At 36.2% G+C, this 22645-nt stretch overlaps 1 protein-coding gene across 2 annotated transcripts in view; it reads left to right on the top strand.

Moving 5' to 3' along the window:
• The first annotated feature begins 9234 nt into the window (after window positions 1–9234).
• col11a1a (collagen, type XI, alpha 1a) overlaps window positions 9235–22645 on the top strand; it is a 145345-nt gene continuing 131934 nt past the window's right edge. Inside the window, exons 1-2 of one of the 2 annotated variants that reach the window (XM_028477294.1) lie at window positions 9235–9647; window positions 19625–19786. In XM_028477294.1, coding sequence (XP_028333095.1) covers window positions 9527–9647; window positions 19625–19786 — 283 coding nt within the window. In that variant the 5' untranslated portion in view covers window positions 9235–9526. Of the gene's footprint in view, window positions 9648–19621; window positions 19787–22645 lie in introns of both variants that reach the window. The other variant, XM_028477293.1, reaches the window with a different exon arrangement.

Genomic DNA, 22645 nt, shown 5'->3' with positions numbered 1-22645 from the left:
ATTGTAAATGTAAATGTTTTTTATAGAATTTCTATGCCAATTACAAATATTTTCAATTACAATTGTAATTATAATTCTACAATCACTCCTAAAGCCATAAGTCATGAACATGCTTTAGTGTGACACGTATCCACAGCCAACCGTGTTAATTCCTTCAGTGCATGAACAGTGAAATACAGTTGAACATCTACCAGCCATCACTCTGCACACTTCCGGCTCTGTGGACTCCCAGTCAGAGGCCACAGTATTTCCAGTGGCTCCTCCCAGTCCCTGCATACCAGTACAGGACAGTTGTACAGCTACGGCGAGGGAGGAGGAGGGAAACTAATGAAAAGGAGCTCTATATGAATGAAGCTCCACTCCTGCTGCTGCCCATAGAACAAACCCAGCAATATGAGAAAGAATATTTTAGTCAGGCTGTGGCTGAGAAGAGTAAACCTCTGCTCTATGTTGGAGATGTCCCTTTAAGACACTGGGAGGGGGTCACCAGATGTCTGAGAGAAACTAAGAATATTTTTTGAACCATTGGAGCGCATGTTTGTTTATTGTGTTACCCTTTTTCTGCAACTACACCAAACTTGCCATATTTTAACCTATTTTCATCACTTTTTCTTGCCATATTTATGCTCTTTTTAATGCATTTTTGCTACATTACTCCCATTTCTGACACTTATCCATCATATTTCAATGTCTTTTCTGCACATTTTTTACCTAATGTCACATATGTTGACCCATTATTGTCACTTTTAACCTCTTTTCATCATATTTCACGCTCATTTTTACAAATGTAACAACAATTCATGATTTGCCATGCCCATTAATATTAATATTCTAATATTGACACTTTAAACCCTTTTACCACCTTTTTTGTCCACTCTAATTTGCAACTGTTAACCAATTTCTGTGGTTTTTAAAATCCCATTTCACCACCTTTTCCACCATTTTTGGTCAATTTTAAACCATTTTATTTCTGATTAAAAGAAGAATTCACATTTAAGATGTATGAAACTTAAACTTCATGACACTTCATCAAATTTCAATGCCCATTCTGCACATTTTTTCCACTTTCAAGACATGTTCAGCACTTATAAACCTTTTACACCACTTTTTCCACCTAATGTCACATATGTTGACCCATTATTGTCACTTTTAACCCTTTTTCACCATATTTCATGCTTATTTTTGCAAATTTAACCACAATTCACAATTTGTCATGCCCATTATTTGCAAGTTTTAACTAATTGATACAACATTGACACTTTGAACCCCTTTTTTCTGTCCGTTTTTGCCCACTCTAATGCACAAACTTTTAACCAATTTCTCTGGTTTTTAAAATCCCATTCCACCACATTTTCCACCATTTTTGGTCACTTTTAACCCATTTTATTTCTGAGGGTTAGGGTTAGGGTTAGGGTTTCTATCTTTAAGATGACTATAATAATAATAGACTTCATGGATAACAGTGGATATTATTCAGGTTGAAATGGGAATTTTTTTCCCCAGTTTGACAATAATAATGAAAAGCTTTATTGTCCTGTTTGGTTAACAAGTATAGAACGTGTTGTCGTGACCTTAAATAAACGTGAGCCTCTCCACCTGTGAACCTCAGTCTGAACTCTAATATTCTGTCCCTCAGCCACAGCTGCACAGTGTGTTCACAGGATAATACGTCTATGACTGCTTTACACTCCACGTGCAGTTCATAGTCCTCGCTAAAGTCCACATTTCTTTTCCCTGGGGCTCAGTGAAGACACGCCCTAACCAGGTGGTGAGAAAACACGGCCCTACCTTCACTTTTATGCTTGACTTGAAGAGGGTTTGAAATTGTTCTCTGAAGGCAGGGAAATTTGTGCAGCCTACACACCAATTACCTTGAAGACGTCTGGTAGATTGAACATGCTGTATGTCGAACTTTCTTTAAACCTTTAAGCCTGTTGGGCTCCTATGAAAATCAAAGGATGATATTCAGGGTGTTTTGATTTATTTTGAAGGAGATAAATGCAAAGAAATAAGATTGAAATAGTTATTACTAGGGCGCACGGTGGCTTAGTGGTTAGCACGTCTGCCCCACAGCTAGAAGGTCCTGGGTTCAAGCCCTGGGGTGGACTTGGGTCCTTTCTGTGTGGAGTTTGCATGTTCTCCCCGTGCTGCGTGGGTTTCCTCCGGGTCCGCCGGCTTCCTCCCACAATCCAAAAACATGACTGTAAGGTTGATTGGAGTCTCTAAATTGCCCAGAGGAGTGAATGAGAGAGTGAATGGTTGTCAGTGTCTGTGTTGCCCTGTGATGGACTGGCGCCCTGTCCAGGGTGTACCCCCGCCCAGCGCCCTATGAGAGCCGGAGATTGGCACCGGCAGACCCCCTGTTAAACGGGAATAAGCGGGTATGAAAATGGATGGATGGATGGATAGTTATTACTACAGTTAATAGTTCTATATTTTTCAGTCAGTCTCTCTATGAAAATTAGGTATAATAGTTTAGATTCTTAGTGTTGTAAATGTCACTCTCCACACTACAAACTACAAACTCATTGAGTATATACTGTCTACTATAAACTATAAGTATGATTAGGATGATGAGCGTTCCCACTGAAGTATACTTCTAAGTTTCCCAAGATGCATCTGGAACCTACACTGTTAAAAACCTTAATCACACTGAGGCTAAATATCTCTGTTGATTCTCCACCTTTACTTTAAAAGTTCTGAAAACATCTGACGTGAGAAAGTGACCAAGTAGAATATCAACATGTGTTCATTTGATCCATAAAACTCACGTAGACACATTTTGCCATTAACTACTGTCAAAATTCCCAGTTAACTTCAAAACAAGAGCCCTATTTACAAAAGAGTTACAAAAAAAAGCTGATTGAAGACAAGAAGAGAGGCTTTTATTTTGAAAAGGGGATGTTTTATTTTCAGCTTGAGGCTGGTCCCAGGATCATTTTACATTCAGCTCCCACTGCATCATGGGACGGTTCAGTATGACTAGTGTGCCCACCGTGCATACTTAAACAAGTTTGGATAAAGTTTGTTCATTTGTCCCCTAACGGCCCCCGTGACACATACGGAGTAATGGGCCCCGATCATTCTGCATATTGCTATGTGTCAATGATTTGGTACCATCAACTGTCGCAATATTTTACTTGTAAAAAAATGAGAAATCGACTTTTTTTCGACTTTTTTTGTCAACATCCATAGATTATAGCTACCAAATTTCAATTCGATCCGTTCGATCAGAGCAATTTTAACTAGTGTACACAAGAAGAAGAAGAAGAAGAAGAAGAAGAAGAAGAAGAAGAAGAAGAAGAAGAAGAAGAAGAAGAAGAAGAAGAAGAAGAAGAAGAAGAACCAAGTGAGTGGTATTGTGAGTTGTGAGGTATTTCTCACGTACTCAGTCTTTACATACTAGTTCTCTGCCTCCGTCTACAGGACTCCACATCCCACAATGCAACGCACCAAACTTTACCAACAATATAAATAGCAGAGTGTTTACAGTGGAGAAAAAAATAACTTTTGAGTGACAATTCAAACCTTTGACATCTTTTTTCAAGCAAATAATCTTCAGTTATTATCGATCTTTGATCTATGAGGCCAACTATCGTCTCCATTAGATAACTGACGTAGATCAATAAATCAAAGGTATTTCTTCTGAAATAATTTAGTTAAAAACAAATGTCGAGGGTTGAAATCACCCCATGCAAGTTTGGTTTTGACTCCATCGCAAACATTTGGTTTTTGACAAATGGTCATGCTACTTGAACTTGAATTTCAATCTGTGAATATTACATTTGGCATAATTAATGGAAGAGAACAACTTTTAGATGAAATACAGGCACAGTTTAAAAGATTCAAGGATTTTTTATTTGTCATTATGTCATTAAGCCCCTGAAAAATACATAGAGTAAAGAATAATACTATAAAAAATTAAAAATAGAAAAACAAATCAGAATCAGAAATACTTTATCGATCCCAGAAGAAATAGATTTTTTTTTTTTTTACAGATGCTCCAGAATTTTTTTGAATGAAAAGAAGAAACACTAAAACATAGAATTGAAAGAAAAGAGAGAAAAAAAGAAAACACATAACTAAATAAAAGATAGAAAAATTAAAAATGAATACATATAAATAGAAAAACAAATAAAGAATAGAAAAACACCAGGAATATAAATAGAATATTTCCCAAAAATAATACAAATATAGAATAACAATAATTATATAATATACAAAACAGTTATTTCACTATATACTAGTATATTTTCTAATCAGGTTTTCTTTTTTTTTTTAACAAAATAGCAACTAATTTCATTAGAGTCTAGGTCTTTCCTGCTGAAAAAAGACATTTTAGATGAAAACTGCTCAGTCTACTCCAAGAACTCAACTGGATGGGGATCACTGATCAATGGAAACTGGATTAATTAAAGATAAATAATAACAACGAACAGAGCCGATGGACTTGCAGTTCTCCTAGTTTATCCTCTTGGCTCAGAAACAAGTGTCGGTTCTATAATATTAACGTTTTCCTGGTTCCTTACTATCATTTTCTCCACAGAGAACATAGTCCACGCCTCACACAGTCTAAATAAAACTGTAATCATACAGTAAAGTCACAAAGCAACATCAGCAATTTGGACATTGATCAATCCAAATCTTTCTCTGCCTCTTTCAGCCGTTCTTTATAAGAAAAGCACATCAGCTGCTTGGTGCATGTGTTTTGGTTTGATTTCTGCTTTGTGAAACCAGGCTGGTTCCCATTATAAACACCTGTAGCACAGTTCCACTGCCTGGATCTCATTCTATGGGTTTTTGTCTTCTACATGAGTGAAACAGGGCAACAGTTTTCAAAAGAAACGTTTCAAATCGGCATTTTTAGCTAAACAAATGACAAAACTCATTTCTTAATGTTTAGATTCTCACATAAAACACAACTTAGAGTACAAATCATGAAGATTACTAAAGAATAAATGGTTTTTCATTCAGTTTTGGGTGTATAAAGAGATAATCTGGTTTTGGGTTAAATGTTATTTCCAATTTGTCTGTGCTTTGATGAAAGAAGAAGCCCTAAATTAGGCCTGAATAAACCACATAATCCCCATTGGCACAAACTCCACATAATTGCATATCTTAGGCCTGCGTGCATTATCTAAAAAAAAAAAAAAGACACCAGATGTTATTCCTGGTGAGCAAAACGGTCGACCACAAAGAAAAAACAGTTATCACAGACAATATAAGACAATGAAATGTGTATTTCTGACACTGCAAACATTCCTGAAACCGTAGCAAAGCTTTTCCAAAGTGAGAATTCCAAATGTTAAATTGATAGAAAAATTATAAATGTGTTCATTCTCTTGAAATAAAGTGGAACGGCCAAAAATAACCTTGGTGTGGACTGTTTGTTGCTTGTGCTGCAGAGGGAACCGGGGTGACTTTGGAGAAAGGGGTCTTTATTCTTTCTGCTCTGCTAGAGCTCCAGTAAGCAAACACTGGCCAGTGGTTGGCTCCAGTTTGCATTTGAAAGGTTTTAATGTTTCAAAAGCTTTTCATTTAAGCTCAAAACAAGTCAAATCACCATGTTACCAAAACCATTTCTACCCACAAGATACTTTTAAAGTCCTTTTTTAACCTGAACCTAACAAACTTTTCCTGGAAGCTTCAGATCTCACTTTTTGCCAAAAATATTGGATTAATTGGGTAAATTCGGTATCTCCTGAATGTAAAAGTCTAACTAAATCTTTATTATGCAATGATTTATCCTTCCGTTAGTTATTCTAATATTGCCTGGGCCAGTTGCTCACCTAACTAAACTGGAGCCAATATTTTGTTTGCAAACAATGAGAATTACTACTTTCTCAAATCCAAGAAGTCCTTCATTAGCCCTCTTTCGCAAACTTAACATTTATCAAAGCATTACACTTCCAATTGCTTAATTTGTACCTGGTTCATTAAATAAAACACGCCCACTATTTTTGAAAAATTATTTTACAGCCAATAGAGGGTTTTCAGCTACGTCACGTTCTGGGCAGTAACCCAGATGTGCGGCCATATTGGAGGCACTCGGAGGTAAACACTGCGATGGATAAATGTCTTAAACTACAGAAAAGCTTCTGAAAATGTGTTATAGATGCAAAGGCATACAAGGAAGGACTTGGTCAATATATGGAAAAGTTAGGGTTTATTAGTGATGATTGGCTTCCTCGTCTTGGATCAATGACGACCCGGAGAGTCTTCCATGGATATGGTCAACTACCTGGTTATAACCCTAACCCAGTCTAGGTCATCCTTTAGATAAAGTTCAGACCTTTTATCTGGAATACAATGAGAAACGCAGCACATTTTAGCTCTACATTTTAACAACTGTGTTGCTACTGTAGCAGACGATTTAATGTGATTATATTAAGTCAATAATACCACATGCAGTAGCTTGATATGAATTATATTATTATCATCACACTGGAAATGAGTTAAGAGCTGCTGCTATCAACAATTCCTTTACCTGACAAGAAATGGGACGAACTAATTAGGATGTTGTCCAGATTTTTGTCTCGTACAGATCCTGGTTTAGCGTCGCTAGCCAAAAGTGCCTCCTTTCCTCTGATAACTTTTGAATTTGTTCTCCCTGATTTATTCTAACTTTTGGCAGTCTATGAAACTCCAAATGTTTTTCACGGTCTGACTGATTGGTACAGCCAAAAACACGGCAATAATTCACCATTTCCTTTTGTTTGACGTTCGCGATCTGCTTTGTTTATCTGCTGATTAGGGGTGGGAACCTCTGGGTACCTCACGATACGATACGCGATGCTAAGCTCACGCTAACGATTATCTTACAATATGAAGAGACTGCGATTATCGATATATGGGTCAGAAATCAATATGACATAACGAGAAAAAAAAAGATTTAGTGAAAAAATACAATTTTTATTTTATATCTCTGAAAGACAATAAATTGAAAAAGTGTCCTATGAACAGTGACACTATTTTAGTGCAACATTTCTGTAAATTAGTGTCAACATACCAATGTAAACTAATAAGTATCTCCAATAATGCTTTCTGTAAACAAAAAATAGGGTCTTTCTTACCAGTGACACCATTATAGTGAAATATTCCAGTAAACAATATATTGGTTCCTTCAACAAACAGTGACAACATTTCTGTGAAGACGTACCTGCACATTTTAGTAAAAAAGCAGAAAAGGTTTTGAAAAAAAATAACAATTAATTGATACGAGCATATCGATAATCGATCGTGCGGAAAAATATTGCGATATATTTCCGTATCGGGATATTGTCACCTACTGCTGAATGCCTCCAATATGGCCACTTTTGGTTTAATATATGATTAATATATATAATTTTCCTACCCAAACAGCTCTTAACCCTCCTATTATCCTTAAATATCACTATTTGGTGACTATTTGGTTATTCTGACTAGGGATATTTGCCTCCAGAAAATTCAGAAAATTATTGACCAAGTTTTTGTGTCAGACACTTTGTTTATTTGTTAAATACATAAATAAGCCGATGATAATGAAATCTTGACCTGTTCTCTAGCGCCACCATCAGGAGAGGTAAAAAGGTAAACCATTGATTTCCACGACTTCACACTTTTCTGTTTTCTTTCTGCTTCATATTCTTTCCCTGTTTAGTAGCTAATAAAGTTATTGAAACCACACCAAAAATGTTAAGTACGGTCAACTACTGGTATTAATATTGATGTTTTATATTTTAAATAATTTACTTAAACTGGTTGGTTGAGCTGAAATCATGTGAGACAATGTACCCAGAACGACGTTAGCCACACTGCTAACCCTCAGCTGCCCGTTAAATGGAAAAAAAATCCATAAAAATGTGTGATATGATCCCAAAACATTATTTGTGAAACCTTTAATTACCTCCAACAGGAGAATCACCCTCACGTTTTACATGGAATCCTTGCTTTAATTTTTTTTCTCACAGGTTGACATGATTACTGCTTGAATCATAATGTAGCACGAGATATTGAACTTACTAGACATTCAATCATTAATTTTTCAGTAAAAAAAGACTGCATAAATGCAGGATAATGTCCCAAAACATGCATGTGTGGCTTTTCTGTGTCATGTTGGGGTTCATTTTTACCCTCCTATTATCTTCAAATATTACGAACACATTTGACTCTTGGGGTCATTCTGACCCCAGAGATATTTGTCTTCAGAAAATGAAAATTAAAAAAAAAAATGATTGACCAAGTTTTAGTGTCAGGCACTTTGTTTATTTGTTGAATACATAAATAAACCCTTGATAATGGAACCTTGACCTGTTCTCTAGCGCCACCATCAGGACATATTAGATTGAATTGATCTTGAATCAAAAGCAAAAAAGGAAAACTATTGGTTTTTCAATGATAAACATTCAATGGGGTCAAATGGAATTTATTTCTTCCTCATTTAATTTAAATCTACTGTTTAATGAACAATCAAACAATGGTTGCTTATAGGGTTTTTTTTTGTTTGCTTGTCTAATGATGTTAATGTTGTTTTTGAGTGAAGGTCAAGGTCACACATTGAAAGGACATGCTGTTCAATGGTACTAGTGGCCAAGTTATAGGGCCAATCGTAGGTCGTACAGCTTCGGTCCAACGAAATAAAATACTACACTTGAGATGAGCTTTTCATAAATGTAAGCATTAAACTTGTACAATAAATATTCATAGAGATATGGAAAATTGTTAGATATGACACTTGACATGACCTTCACCTTGACCTTGTGGCTCCATTAAAGGTCGACTGCACATCTTTGACATTACCCCTATGAGATGACCTACTGTATGTGTCATTAGTGCTGCATTAATGGCCCTGGAGGAGTTCAAGGACAAAGGAAGAAAAATAATAAGAAGAACTCCTGAGAACCATGTATTTGGCAATTTTCAATTGTCATAATTATATGTGGCAATTTTCAATTGTCAAATACAATTATGAAGGGGGTACACATGATTTTACAAAAATGCAAAGGGGGTATACGGGACAAAGAAGATTGAGAACCATTGCAGTAGATTAACACTGTACAGTTAATAAGAAGTTCTAAAGTTTGGTTTATTCTTTTCCTGGGGGCTCATCATCTCCAACCCACAGCTGATGGGTGGTGGGTGGGACCAGCAGGAGAATTTCCAGCCCCATGATTTGCTAATCGGGGGCTGGTTCCTGTGTCACTTCTCTGTAATCGTGGCTGTGGTTTGTGGAGCTCGCCCAGCCCTCCTGTCCTATCCTATCCTGTCCGTGAACGCGCACAGTGGAACCGACTGCGCTCTGTGCGTAACCACCGCTTTAAAGCGCGTCTACCTTCACCGTGGAGTGGAGGCTGGGGAAGGAGGACCTGATCTGGAAACAAAGCCTAGAACTAGAGGCTGGAGCTCCTCACGCATGGCTTTCCTCTAGGAACGTTTCCATCATCGTTTGGGATTGTTGGAAGGAAAGTGGTTTGAAGTTCACCTGAAAAAGAAGAAGAAGAAGAAGAAGGAAAGAAGAAGTCCCACAGGTTGAATTCACTCCCACACGATGGAGATGAGAAGGTGGAACACGAGGTGGAAAACGAAAAGGTGGATTATGGATTCCACTGTGAGCGTGCTCATCACTGTAACCCTGCTCATGCACGCGGCTGCTGCTGATGTCACAGCAGGTAAGATGTCCATGATCAGTGCGCACTGAGGAAAGGATGGAGACGCACACTTTACCTGGACAGGACACGCACACACACTCGCGCGCGCGCGTTGACATTTTCGGGGAGCAGGCGCGCGCTCACGTAAAAACTGCCTTTATTCCTTCAGATTAAAATCACCACTACCACCACATGTTAACGACCACATGTGTGTTATTATTAAGTTCTCTGGCAACTTTACGCACGGACTTCACAGGTTTTGAGAGAGAAAAGAGAGAGGAAAGTCATTATGAGAAACACAAGGAAACACTATTGGACATATTTTAAGCATTGGAAACACTTAAGCCAATTCAACCCCCCTCTCACTGTTGGTCTGTGTCTATAAAAGTCAGGAAACAAAGCAAAACTGCATGTCTTTGTTTGGTTCACTCCATTATAAACCAGTGCTTTTGTGTTTCCTGTTAGACTCAGAGGTGTCAAACAAATACAGAGCACTGTGATATCAAGAAAACAAGAAATTTCAACATTATTGTGCCTTAGTTTGCACTTCTGTGTATACATAAAATACAAAATATGTAAGAATGCGACCATATCCAAGCAATAAATGACATATATCAGTCCCAACAGGATCTTCACCTCAAATTTCCCTGGTTTTGTGACCAAAATATTTTTAATTAAGGGAATATTATCAGAATCAGAAATGATTTTCTGTGCTAGGTACAGTTTAGAACAGTACAAGGAATTTAACTTGGTAGTTGCAGCAGAAAGAACACACATCAACACACCGCGGCTGCCATTTTCAGAGTAATTTGAGGAAAATTGAAAGACTGTAAGAATTTGGCGTTTTTTCAACATTACTCTGCATAGATTGCACTTCTACGAATACATAAAATATAAAATATGTAAGAAAGCGACCATATCCAAGCAATAAGTGACAGATATCAGTCCCAACAGGATCTTCAGTTGAAATTTCCTTGATTTTGTGACCAAATTCTATTTAATTAAGAGAAATATTATGTCACAAACTGAGGAAAATTAAAGGATTTTGTAAGTTTTTTCGACAGTTTAACATTAAAAATGACTCGATATAATCACTGGGAAAACTGTGAGTTTAATTTACACATTTTTACTTTCGCCTGCGGGCCGAATTGGATGCTCCAAAAGGCCAGATTTGGCCCCCGGACCTTAAGTTTGGCCTCATTTTGTGAATTGGTGTGTTGTGGATGTATTTACGTTAACCTGCGTCTCCAGTTGTCTGCTGGCCTTAATCCCATAATAAAAGGAGGAGGGTAGACTAAACAGGATGAGTGATTAATTGAAGGGTGCATGTGTAGCAGCACCCATCATTGTTTATCCAGACGTTTGATACGCAGTGACAATAAACAGCTGATGTGGGACCCTATCTCCACACTGGCCCGGTCCACCACACTGAAGCCCTCTGCTGCAGACCCCCCCCCCCCCCCACTCCCCCTCCACACCCCTCCAACCTGCAGCACCTCTGCTACTTTGCACTCCCAACATTGCACTTAGATGTTTGCTGGACTGCAGGACAAAGCCGGGTTGTGTGAGTGGTGGGAAGAATGCTTCCCCTCTAAGTACTGAGGTAGTTATTTGATGACGGTCCTTGTTGCACTTCCCTATGATTTCAGTGCCTTCAAAGAGCGAGCGAGGCCTGCACATGGAGCTTTAGCTTATATACGAGTCACACATATATAGCTCAGGCTTGACAGCTTTGCTCATGGATAAGATTTACAGCAGAAATAAATTTTTATTTTGTGTTATCACTAGTTTACTCCCAAAATATAACTGAGATAAGTTGAATTTTGACAAACCCTTGTTTTAATTAGAAATAAAATGGGTTAAAAGGGACCAAAAATGGTGGAAAAGACAATGAAATGGGATTTTAAAAACCACACAAATTGGTTAAAAGTTCAACGTTTCAATATCGGAACATTTAGTAGTTTAAACTGGCAAATAATGGGAAAGACAAACCGTAAATGTAGTTGAATTGGCCAAAATAAGCATGAAATATGGTGAAAAGTGACAAAAGTGGTGGAAAAGGTTTAAGGTTTAAAGTGGAAAAGAATTGCAGAAAAGGCATTGAAATCTGAAGAAGTGTCAGAAATGGGAGTAAAAAGGGATTTAAAGGAACAAAAACATAAAAAGAAAAAGTGATGAAAATAGGTTAAAATATGGCAAGTTTGGGGTTAGTTGAAGAAAAAGGGCAAAAATGGGCTCAAATTGTTAAAAACTTCCTTGAAGGCCTCTGACGACCCCTCCTAGTGTCTCACGACCCCAAATGGGGTCCTGACCCCAATGTTGAGAACCCCAGATCTAGATTACCACATCAATAAATCAGGTTTTATTCCTTGACAGATTTAATTTACTAATTCCCATTTTAACTTCAAACACTTGTCTTTCCTCCTAAAGTTAAAGTATCCTCCTGCACCAGCAGTGCTCTTTATGGCAGCTGAAGTTATTTGTGCAGGATGCCCTCTCCACTCTCCATCCAGCAGCACTGTACAGACACGTTTTCTCAGCCCCCAGGGCGCAGGCTCAGATGTGCATTCCAAGCAGACAAAGCTTGCATTTTCACAGTTCCTCTCCCCCTAATACGCTCCACGGAGACCATCGGCTAATCAACTCCATGCTGCACCTTTTGTCTGCAGAAGCTTTTTCTTTTCCTCGCAATCTTTTCGTCTGTCAACAGAAGTGTAACTTTAGATTTCTTATGGATTATTTGTGAAGAAGAGAAGTCTATTTCTGACATTAGAGGTACCTGAGCATTATGGAGTTAAGGGACCCTTTAAGACACAACGTGAGGAATGAGAACAAGAGGGAAAAATGCTTTTAAATAATTGGGAAGAGCTGTGTGAAAACATCAACATAAGGCTGTCTTGTTTTAGCTGGGTAAAGGAAGGAGAGAGAGAGAGAGAGAGAGAGAGAGAGAGAGAGAGAGAGAGAGAGGGAGCATATAGGCAGAGAAAGACACACTCTGACTGAAGATGTTATTGGAGTCTCAGGGAGCAGCAGGTGGAAAGGTCCTGCTTTGTTTTACAAGTTGTTTTACCTGCAAAAAGGTAGAGTAGAATTAACCAGAGGTGTAAAGAGTACTGATATACCCTACTCAGGAAGTAGAAGTACTGTTACTTTATACTCGAAATTGTACTCAAGTACAAGTAAAAAGTAGCTCAAACAAATAGTATTTAAAGTAAAAGTTACTAGTTACTGTCAGCCCCCCATGATAATAACTCTTGGTACGGTTCCCTTGTATACAGTAAATATCTCATGTAGAAACTGAAAAAGGAAGAGACCAAATCTTACACAATTGGAACTTGATTTATTTGTATTAAATAAAAGGTTTGTCAGAATGTACGCTTCTTTTTTTAAATAAAATTACACCAATGAATACAAAAAAAATGAAAAAAATATACCATGTGGGTATGTAACAACATAATAGGTAGAAATCACAACCTGAACCCAAGAACATGGCTGGGCGTTGATCAGAAATGGCACGAGTAAAAACATATGGATTATGTTTAATGTGTCATTAAACAGAAATGAAAAAATGATCACAAGAAATAATAATTTACTCACTAATGTTTGGGTGTAGAAACATCATTAATTACATTACTTTTTAAAAAAAAACTTACTTAAGTACAAGTAAAATATCTGATTTAAAAATATATATTAACAAGTACCCATAGAAAAAACACAATTACAGTGACGTGAGTACATGTAATTCATTACTTTCACCTCTTGAATTAACCAGCAGCTGAAATAAGACTAGAGACTTTGATATAGATCAGGGGTGTCAAACTCATTTTAGTTCAGGTGCCAAATACGGACCAGGTTGATCTCAAATCGGCAGCAAATTTCACCTGCGAAAATTAACGATTTTTACATGAATGTTCCTTAGTTTGCACTTCCACGTATCAATGATATAGAAAGTATGTGAGGAATCTCCAATAAGTTACACATATCAGTCCCTGCAGAATCTTTACTTTAAATTTCTATAATTGATTTTCTAGATATATTTCATCTGGGTAAATTTTGTGGATCGATTGCTGAAAAAAATTGAGATTTGAGTAAAAAAAAAAAAAACTGCTATTGTGTAATATAAGCAATATATTGTGGAGTTTCATTGACTTTGTGTATTTGGAGGTACTGAGATATCTACAACTGAATTAGTTAGTCATTTACACAATGATTCATGTTGTCGCTGTCATTTTTTACTTTCTCCTGCTGTGGGCTCAATTAGGAGCTTTAAAGGGCCGGATTTGGCCCTCGGGCCTTGAGTTTGACACATTGAGACTGGGATATGATTTTTAACAGATGTCATGTCCATGTCCTTTGTGAACCCTATATGATATTGTTGATGTAGACCTATGTAAGATGAAGGCTCCATCCATCCTTCCATCCCACCCGGGCTCTTCACTATATGGCCTGTTTGTTCACACACTCGTTTGGTTCTCCTTAATGGATCGAGGCCATTGTTGACGTTTTCTCAGCACCTCTGTGTGAGGGTCGCAGCGTGGCCACGAGCCCCCACATCTGGAACGTGTACCGGTAGTTTAGACAGAAAGCAACTCTGCACGAGCTCACAATGAGCTCCTCAGTTCACTCTCCAAGATAAGTAGCTGGTTCTTCCTCAGCGTTGAAGAAAAAAAAAGCTCCCATTGTCCTCACAGACGGACATTTATGTTGATTTTATGGCTTGAAAGTAAATAATATTCTAACCTTAGTGAACTGTACAGTCAGAGGCTGACTTTGTTGACATGAATCCCAGAAAGCAGATAGGCTGTGTTTGCATTTCTTGTGAAATTAATCAACCTTTTCAGTCCACGACCCCCAAAAATAAAGGTTCCAGAGAGCGGGGACCCCCACTGTAGCTGAAGGTGGTTAAACACAGACATTGAAGAACAGTCATGTGGAGACAGGGTCATCTATAAGGGGGTATAAAGGGAAGAGATTTTTGGGGTCCATCCATAAAGTCAGTAAAATGATGATTCATTGTTCTATGAATCTGTGATAACCACATTTGTTTATTCATCTGAATAATATCCACTGTTATCTAGGAAGTTTATTATTATTATAGTCATCTTAAAGATGGAAATCCTTGTTTTAATCAGAAATAAAACCAAAAATAGTGGAAAAGGTGGTGAAATAGGATTTTAGAAACTGTAGAAATTGGTTTCAAGTTGGAAATTACAGTGGGCAGAAAATAATAATAATAAAAAAAAAGGGTTCAAAATGTCAATATTGGAACAATTTGTTTAAACTGGCAAATAATGGGCACGACAAAGTGTGAATGTGGTTAAAATAATCATGAAATATGGTGAAAAGAGGTTAAAAGTGACAATAATGGGTCAACATATGTGACATTAGGTGGATTAGGTTGAGAACCCCTGATTTAAGGGATATAACTAAAATAAATGTTAAAACAAAAGGAAATGAAGTAGTGAAACTGTACATTTAAAAAAAAAAAATTGATTTTTTTGTGAAACGTCCGTGTCATATGATTAAATGCAAGTAGGCACCTTAATGAAGAATAAACTGACAAATAATGGCCGTGACAAATGGTGAATCTGGCTAAATTGGGTAATTATAGGTCAACATATGTGACATTAGGTGGAAAAGTGGTGGAAAGGGTTCAATGTCAATGCCATGAAATTTGATCAAAAAAGAGCAAAAATATGGCAAGAAAAAGTGACGAAAATAGGTTAAAATATGACAAGTTTGGTGTAGCTGCAGAAAAAGGGTAAAAATAAGCAAAAATGGGCTTTAATTGTTCAAAAGATATTCTTAGTTTCAACCCCAAGGTGGAGATTGAGAACCCCTGATTTAGAAACAAACACGACAGTTTATTATTATTATTATTATTATTATTATTATTATTATTATTATTATTATTATTATTATTATTATTATTATTATTATTATTATTATTGTTATTATTATTATTATTATTTTTTTTATTATTATTATTACGTGTAACAGTCTGTCATTGGGTTTGTGTTTGGTTTTATTTATTTATAACAGTTCCTCCCATGCATGTGTTTGACTAGAGAACATTTTCAGTGTGTGTGTGAATCACATCATGTCTGAAGGTGGACTGTTTATAGATGTGGGTTTACATGATTATAAATGATTATAATGCTTTCTGGCTGAGTATTAAGGGGCCCAACCCAGGCCCCTCTATGTAAACTACCTCAGGTTGGAGAGGCTTATCACAGTAAGCTTAACTAACTCAGGTGTTATCAAATCACAGCTCTGATGGCATACAGGTTATTATGGTGTTTGGTTCAGCTCTGTTATAGAACCTTTTAGGGCTGGGCGATATATCGAGATTCAAGATACTGTATATCCAGTTTTTTTATTTTGTCGATATAGAAGGTCAGTTAGATCATCACTGAGGGCTCTATTCTCCCGTCTGGACTTCAGCGTTTTTTTGCGCGCCTGCAGTTACGCGCTTCTCTCTAAAGCGTATTCTCTGGTCCAGGTTTCTGACACGCCCACCGGGCGTAAGGTAGACCAAAAGCGCGTATGTGTGAATGAAGGCGGGTTGAAGGAAAGGGGGCGGTGATGTCATTTTTTTGGGCTGTTTAGAAATCACGGAACATGGAGTTTTCCCAACGCTTGTAAATGTCATTGAAATTTGGGAAAATGATAAACAATGTAACAGGTTGATTTGATCAGATTATTGCAGTGTGACTGAGTCACAGTTAAAATCTCTTTCCTTCATCATCATCACCTTCATCATCATCATCATCATCATCATCATCATCATCATCATCGCTGTAAAGCATGAGCGAGTTAGATGTGCTGGAGATATGAGGAAATAACGCGGCCGCAGAGCGTCCTGCTTTAATACAAGGGGATGTTTGCAGTGAAACAGAACTATTGACTTCCATAATACACAGTTTTATATATAAATAGTTTAAAGTGACCTGAGCTGAGCCTCCTTGAAATATGTCAATCAATCAATCAATCAATTATTTGTATAGCGCCAAATCATAACCAATGGTATCTCAAGACACTTTACAGTAGAGCAGTCTTAAGGATGGACTCTTCATTTTATGGATACACACATATGCATATATACGTATATACACATACATATGTATCCCACACCCACCATGAATTCATCATGTGTGGGAACAGTTTCTGGTAGGGATGTAATGATTCACTCAACTCCCGATACGATTCGAGTCACGATTCTGGGTTCACGATACGATTCTCTCATGATTTATTTTACAAAATAAAATACATTTTATTTTATTTTGTAAAATGTAAAATAAATGATGACTGAAATATATTAATAGAAAATAATGTACTATTTTCCTTTTATTTTTCATTGTCAAAAGAATCCCATGATAAACTATTCAAAACAATACAATTTCACTAAAAATAAATCTTGAATGAAATAAATAAAGGAATAATACAAATGAAGAAGAAGCCTATTCATTTAAACTCTGGTTCTATAGTAAACAATGCAAAACTGCATAATAGTTCTTTTTCTTTTTAAAATTGCAACTGAAAATGTATTTTGTGCCTTAACAATTGGACTTTAAAAAAAAAAAATAGTCATTGCACTGTATTTACATCAGATATGTGTTTGGACCAGCAGAGGGCGCTGGTATCCCAGTGGTCGGTTGGCATGCAGATATTCTAGCAGTGAAGAAGAGATGCTACGCGCTAGCACACAGAGCTAATAGAAAAACCTGACTTTTACAGATATTTACGTAATATTACAGATATTCTTTCGGTGCTAAAGGGGTAAGGAATCATTTATGAACATGTTTAAGAGTTGTAGGTGGCCAGAAAGAGAGTAGTAGGAGATGCCGCCCGTCGCCTACGCTTCTGGACAACAGAAGGATAGATAGCACCCTCTGCTGTTTAAAAAAAGTACTGTGATTCAATTTTCAGGGTATCGATATGAACCGTGATACCTATGAATCGATTTTTAACTGCCTTACAATTAATCGTTACATCCCTAGTTTCTGGTCCATCCTCATCCGAATATGACAGCTTGTTTCACTCTGTAGTGGGTCAAACTGTGACTTTACGTTGGACATGAAAATAGTTAAATCACTGTGACCAACTTGGACAGAAGTTTGCGTCTGTCAGAGTTTTAATTAATCGTGCAGCAGCAGCTGAGTGATCACAGCTGCTGCTGCGCAAATGTAACTAAGTCCATATTTCTAGTGCAATATAATGTTTCACCTTATCGGGGCGCTGCACTTATTTCAGGGTTAGAAGTGTGTAACAGAAAAAGGAATTACGCACACCGGAGAATGTTCGTAAACCCAGATTTGAATGGGAACACCCACATTTCAGGGGCGATCAGCCCAGTGCGTAACTGGGATGAAGGCGCGCAGCGACTGACTTAAGTACAAGGGGAGAATAGCATGCAGCCAGAAACAGTGCCACTGCGTGGCTTTTTGGACTTATGCACATGGGAGAATAGAGCCCTGAGTGCATCCTAACCCAGATCTACCACTAAACAAGCCACACTACAGAACTCACTCACATGTGCTGTCCCTTAGAGGAGAAAATGGCAAAAGTGGCACATATTGTGCAGCTGTTTGTTATTAAATGAGCCTGTGTGGCATTTTTTTTATCAGCAAATATAACCCTCATCATTGTAAGACTTTATTTGAATTAAAATTATTATGATTTATATGGTATATTGCCATTTTGAGAAAAAATACAAGTTTTGGCCCAGCCCTAGAACTTTTACTGAGTGTCTGCTAGGTGATATTTCTTAACGTAATGATTGATGAAGAAACCCATAAAATTCTGCTTTTCTTTTCATTTATGACATTGTTAAACAAAATTTAAAAGACAGAAAAAGAACCCTTTAGCTTTAGAATTAAATCTGAATCTGAAAAACTGAGACATTTATTTTTAACCAATAAGTTACTGACATTTAACCTTAAACAGAACAATATTCTACAGAAAAATAAAATAGATCCGTTTTAAAAATACAAAAACAAATTAGAAAACCCTGAAAAATAACTTCAGTAAATCCAATAAAAACAATGTCATATCGTAGATTGAAAATGATATAAACCTGATATTCCTTTTTTTGCTGAAAAAAAATATATTCTGCAATATATCGCGATATTTCAACACATGATTATCATATCCATCCAAAAAAAATTTATTTCGTTGCTCTGTTGCTTTGTAACATGTGCAGTGACAAATAAAATAATCATCATCATCATCATCATCATCATCATCATCATCATCATCATCATCATCATCAAAATGCTCAAATGGATTTTTTTAATCATGTTTTTTAACGAAAAAACCATGTCATTGTGCTAACATTAGCATAGCACGTAATGTCCCAGTCACTAGGTGTCAGTTGTTAAACTACATCACTACTCAATGAATTTCAGATGGAAGTCGATTGTTCTTTATTTTCATAAAACATACTGGACAATTTAATAGATGTATTACTTTAAGAGCTAAACAGAATCAGAATCTGTCGTAGATGCAAAAGTAAAACTTTTTTGAAAAATTTAATTTTAACAGTTATAATCATATCACTTTTTTTTTCTTTTTTCTTGAATTACAGTTAGTTACCATTTACTTGTTCTCACACGTTTTGAAAAAAGTTAAATAAAATGTACCAATTTGTAATTATTTATATTGCAATGTATATTGTATTGTTTAGTATTGGGATATATTGAGATATATTGTATCGTGACATGCAAATCGTGAATGGTATCGTACTGTCAAATTCATGGCAATGCACCCCTACATTGGAGCGATATCTAATTTTGATGAATAAGAGTTTCTATTATCAAATAAAGTACAGGACGTTCATTGGCTGCTTGTTGTTTAGTTGGTTAACCGCCCATCAGGTTTTATCTCATTATTGTTACTGTAAACAGGTTTATTGATTTAAATTGGGTTTTATTTGAAAGTTTTTGTCCTCTAAACGTCATGATCTAACTTGTGTTTTTAATTGTATTTTTGAACAGCAGAGCCAGTGGATGTCCTTAAAGTTTTAGCTTTTCAAAATTACCCCGAAGGAGTGACGAAAACATCTGGATTCTGTCCACACCGACGAGCCTCGAAGCCCGACTCAGCGTATCGCGTCTCCAAGAACATCCAGATCAGCGCCCCCACCACCCAGCTGTTCCCAGGTGAGAAAAACCACCAATATGTTCTATTACTGGTTATTACAACCTACCCTGGTAATTACTATTTTACCATCAGGTAATAACTGCTTCTGTCTCAGATCAATGGGGTCGTGGAGAGGTTTTTTTATATAATTTAAAGATGCTAGTGACAATAACAAACTTTTTTTTAATATTGCATAAAGACAGTGTAGGCCTCATAGATCAATAAATCAAAAGTATTTACCTGCAAACAAATGTCAAAAGTTGAATTTTCCACTCGCAAACCTGTTTTTGACTTAAACAATGGGTTTGTAAACATATGGTCATGTGACTTTCGCTTTGTAAACATTCTGAGCATTGCATTGTGGGATTGGGAATCTCATAGAACAGGAACTGTTTTTAGTTTAGGGGCCAAATACGGACCAAATTCAACATTATTGTGCCCAGGTTTACACTTTCACATGTAAATAATAAAGTATATGAGTAAATAAATGGGAATTTGGGGAAATTTTGTGGAATAATTTGAGGAGAATTGGCCAGAATTTGGAAAAATTCAGTTTTTTCAATAATTTAAGATTCAAAATGACAGCGGTCATGTGATATAAGAAGTGGAAAACTGAGCTCTGCAAATATTGTGTATTTTATTTTTATTTTTTTATGTATTTGGAGGGGCTGAGATATCTACAACTGAATTAGTTGGTCATTTACAAAGTGTTTCATGTTTCTTTTGTCATTTTTATTTTCTTGCGTGGTCCCCGGGCCTTGAGTTTGACCCATGTACCGTAGAAGAATGAAAACTTGGCGTCGAAGCACAAACAGATTCAAACAGACAGAAACAGACAGTTTCAGCAAGAGGTTGATTTGTCCGTTAGCAGGATAACGTCAAAAGTACAAAACTGATTTTGACTACATTTGAACCAAAGTCAGACCGTACACCATGGATGATTCCATAACATTTTGTTGGGGATCCGATCAATATATTGATTGTGATGCAGTTTGAAATGTAAAAAAATCCCTACTTCTCATCATTGACTGATCTTTGATCAAATTTGACCTAAAAATGGAAGTATTTACACACAGAGAAATGTCTAAAGTTGAATTTTTCTACTTGCAAGACTGTTTTTTTACTCAATGAGTTTGTTGACAAATGGTCATGTGACTTCAGCTTCATTAACATTCTGAGCATTGCATTGTGGGATTGGGAATCCCATAGAATAGAGATGGGAAACAAAAATCAAAAATGTGTCTGGTCTGAGAGCGTAGTTATTACAATCATGACCAATGGACATTAATACATGAAAAAAGAAATGAAGGGTTTGTGTGTTTTTGTGGTCATGTGTATTTTTTCATTGTTATTTTTGTAATCATCTTATTTTGGCTATTTTTGTTGTAATTTTGCATTTCTTTGTTGTAATTTTGTATTTCTTTGTTATTGTGTTTGTGTTTTTGTTGTTGTGTTGTGTGTTTTGGGAGTCAATCTGTGTATTTTGTTGTGGTTTTGTATAGTTTTCTGTCATTCTGTGTACTTTTGTTCTCGTTTTGTCGTTTTTCAGTTATTTTTCTCTTTTTTTGTGGTCAAATAATGGGTATTTTTCTGACATTTTGTGTTATTTGGATTAATTTTGTGTGTTTTTAGAGTATTATCTGTGTTTTTCTTGTCTTTTACTGTATTTTTCTGCAATGTTGTAATTCTTTGTCATTTTTAATGCTTATGTTTTGTGTGTTTTTCTGTTATTCTGTCTATATTTGTTGTTGTCTTGCTTGTTATGATTGTATTTTGTGCTTTTCTGTTGTTCTTTTGTATATTTATCCAGTAAAATTTGTGTTTTTGGAGTCATACTGTGTATTTATGTTGTCATTTATCTGTTGTCGTTTTGTTTGTTTGTTAGTACTGTGGGTTTGCAGAGTCATTTTTTGTATTTTTCCTGTCTTTCTGTGTACTTTTGATGTCATTTTCTGTAATTTTGTATTTTTTAGTCATTTTATGTATTTTTGTTGTTGTTTTGTGTTATTTGGAGTAATTTTGTTTTCAGTTTGTTCATTTTTGAAGTCATTTAGTTTTTCTTGTCTTTTACTTTATTTTTCTGCTATGTTGTAATAAAATAATGCATTCTTGCTTTTGTTTTGTGTGTTTTTATCTTTTTTCTGTGTGTGTTTGTTGTTGTCTTGCTTGTTATGAGGCATTTTGTGCATTTCTTTTGTCCTTTTGTGTATTTATCCTGTAAAATGTATGTTTTTTGGAGTCACAGTGTGTATTTATGTTGTCATTTTTGACATTTCTGTTATTGTTTTGCTTGTTTGTTAGTACTGTGGGTTTGCAGAGTCATGTTTTTGTGTTTTCTGGTCTTTTTGTGTACTTCTGATGTCAATTTCTATATTTGTGTTTATTTTTTAAAATTTTTTGTGTATTACTTTTGTCAGTTTGTTCATTTATGTAGTCATTTTGTGTATTTTTTGAGTATTTTCTGTGTTTTTCTTGTCTTTTACTGTATTTTCCTACAATGTTGTAATTCTTTGTATTCTTTAATGTATTCTTACTTTTGTTTTGTGTGTTTTTCTCTTATTTTGTATGTTTATTTTAGGGGCTGCATAAATTAGACAGAGGGCCACATTTCTTTTCATCCCAATCATCAGTTTGATCCAGATTGGATTCGGATTGCACATTTAATCCTGATTCCCTATGTTGTCTATGTCTGCCTTTAAAGCAGACATAGGCAACTGGCGGTCTGGGGGCCACATGCCACCCTCGGTCTAATTTTGTGTGACCCCCAACACAAAATTGTAAATCATAAAGTTGAAAGTTATATGAAAGAACAACGTTATACATAAAACTCCAGAAACACAGAAAATGACAGCAAAATGCAGAAAATGTCAAGAAAAGTA

Source organism: Gouania willdenowi, chromosome 20, assembly GCF_900634775.1.
Source record: "Gouania willdenowi chromosome 20, fGouWil2.1, whole genome shotgun sequence".
Lineage (NCBI taxonomy): Eukaryota > Metazoa > Chordata > Actinopteri > Blenniiformes > Gobiesocidae > Gouania > Gouania willdenowi.
Note: the sequence above shows the minus strand (reverse complement) of the source record. Positions and strands in the feature narration are given on the sequence as shown.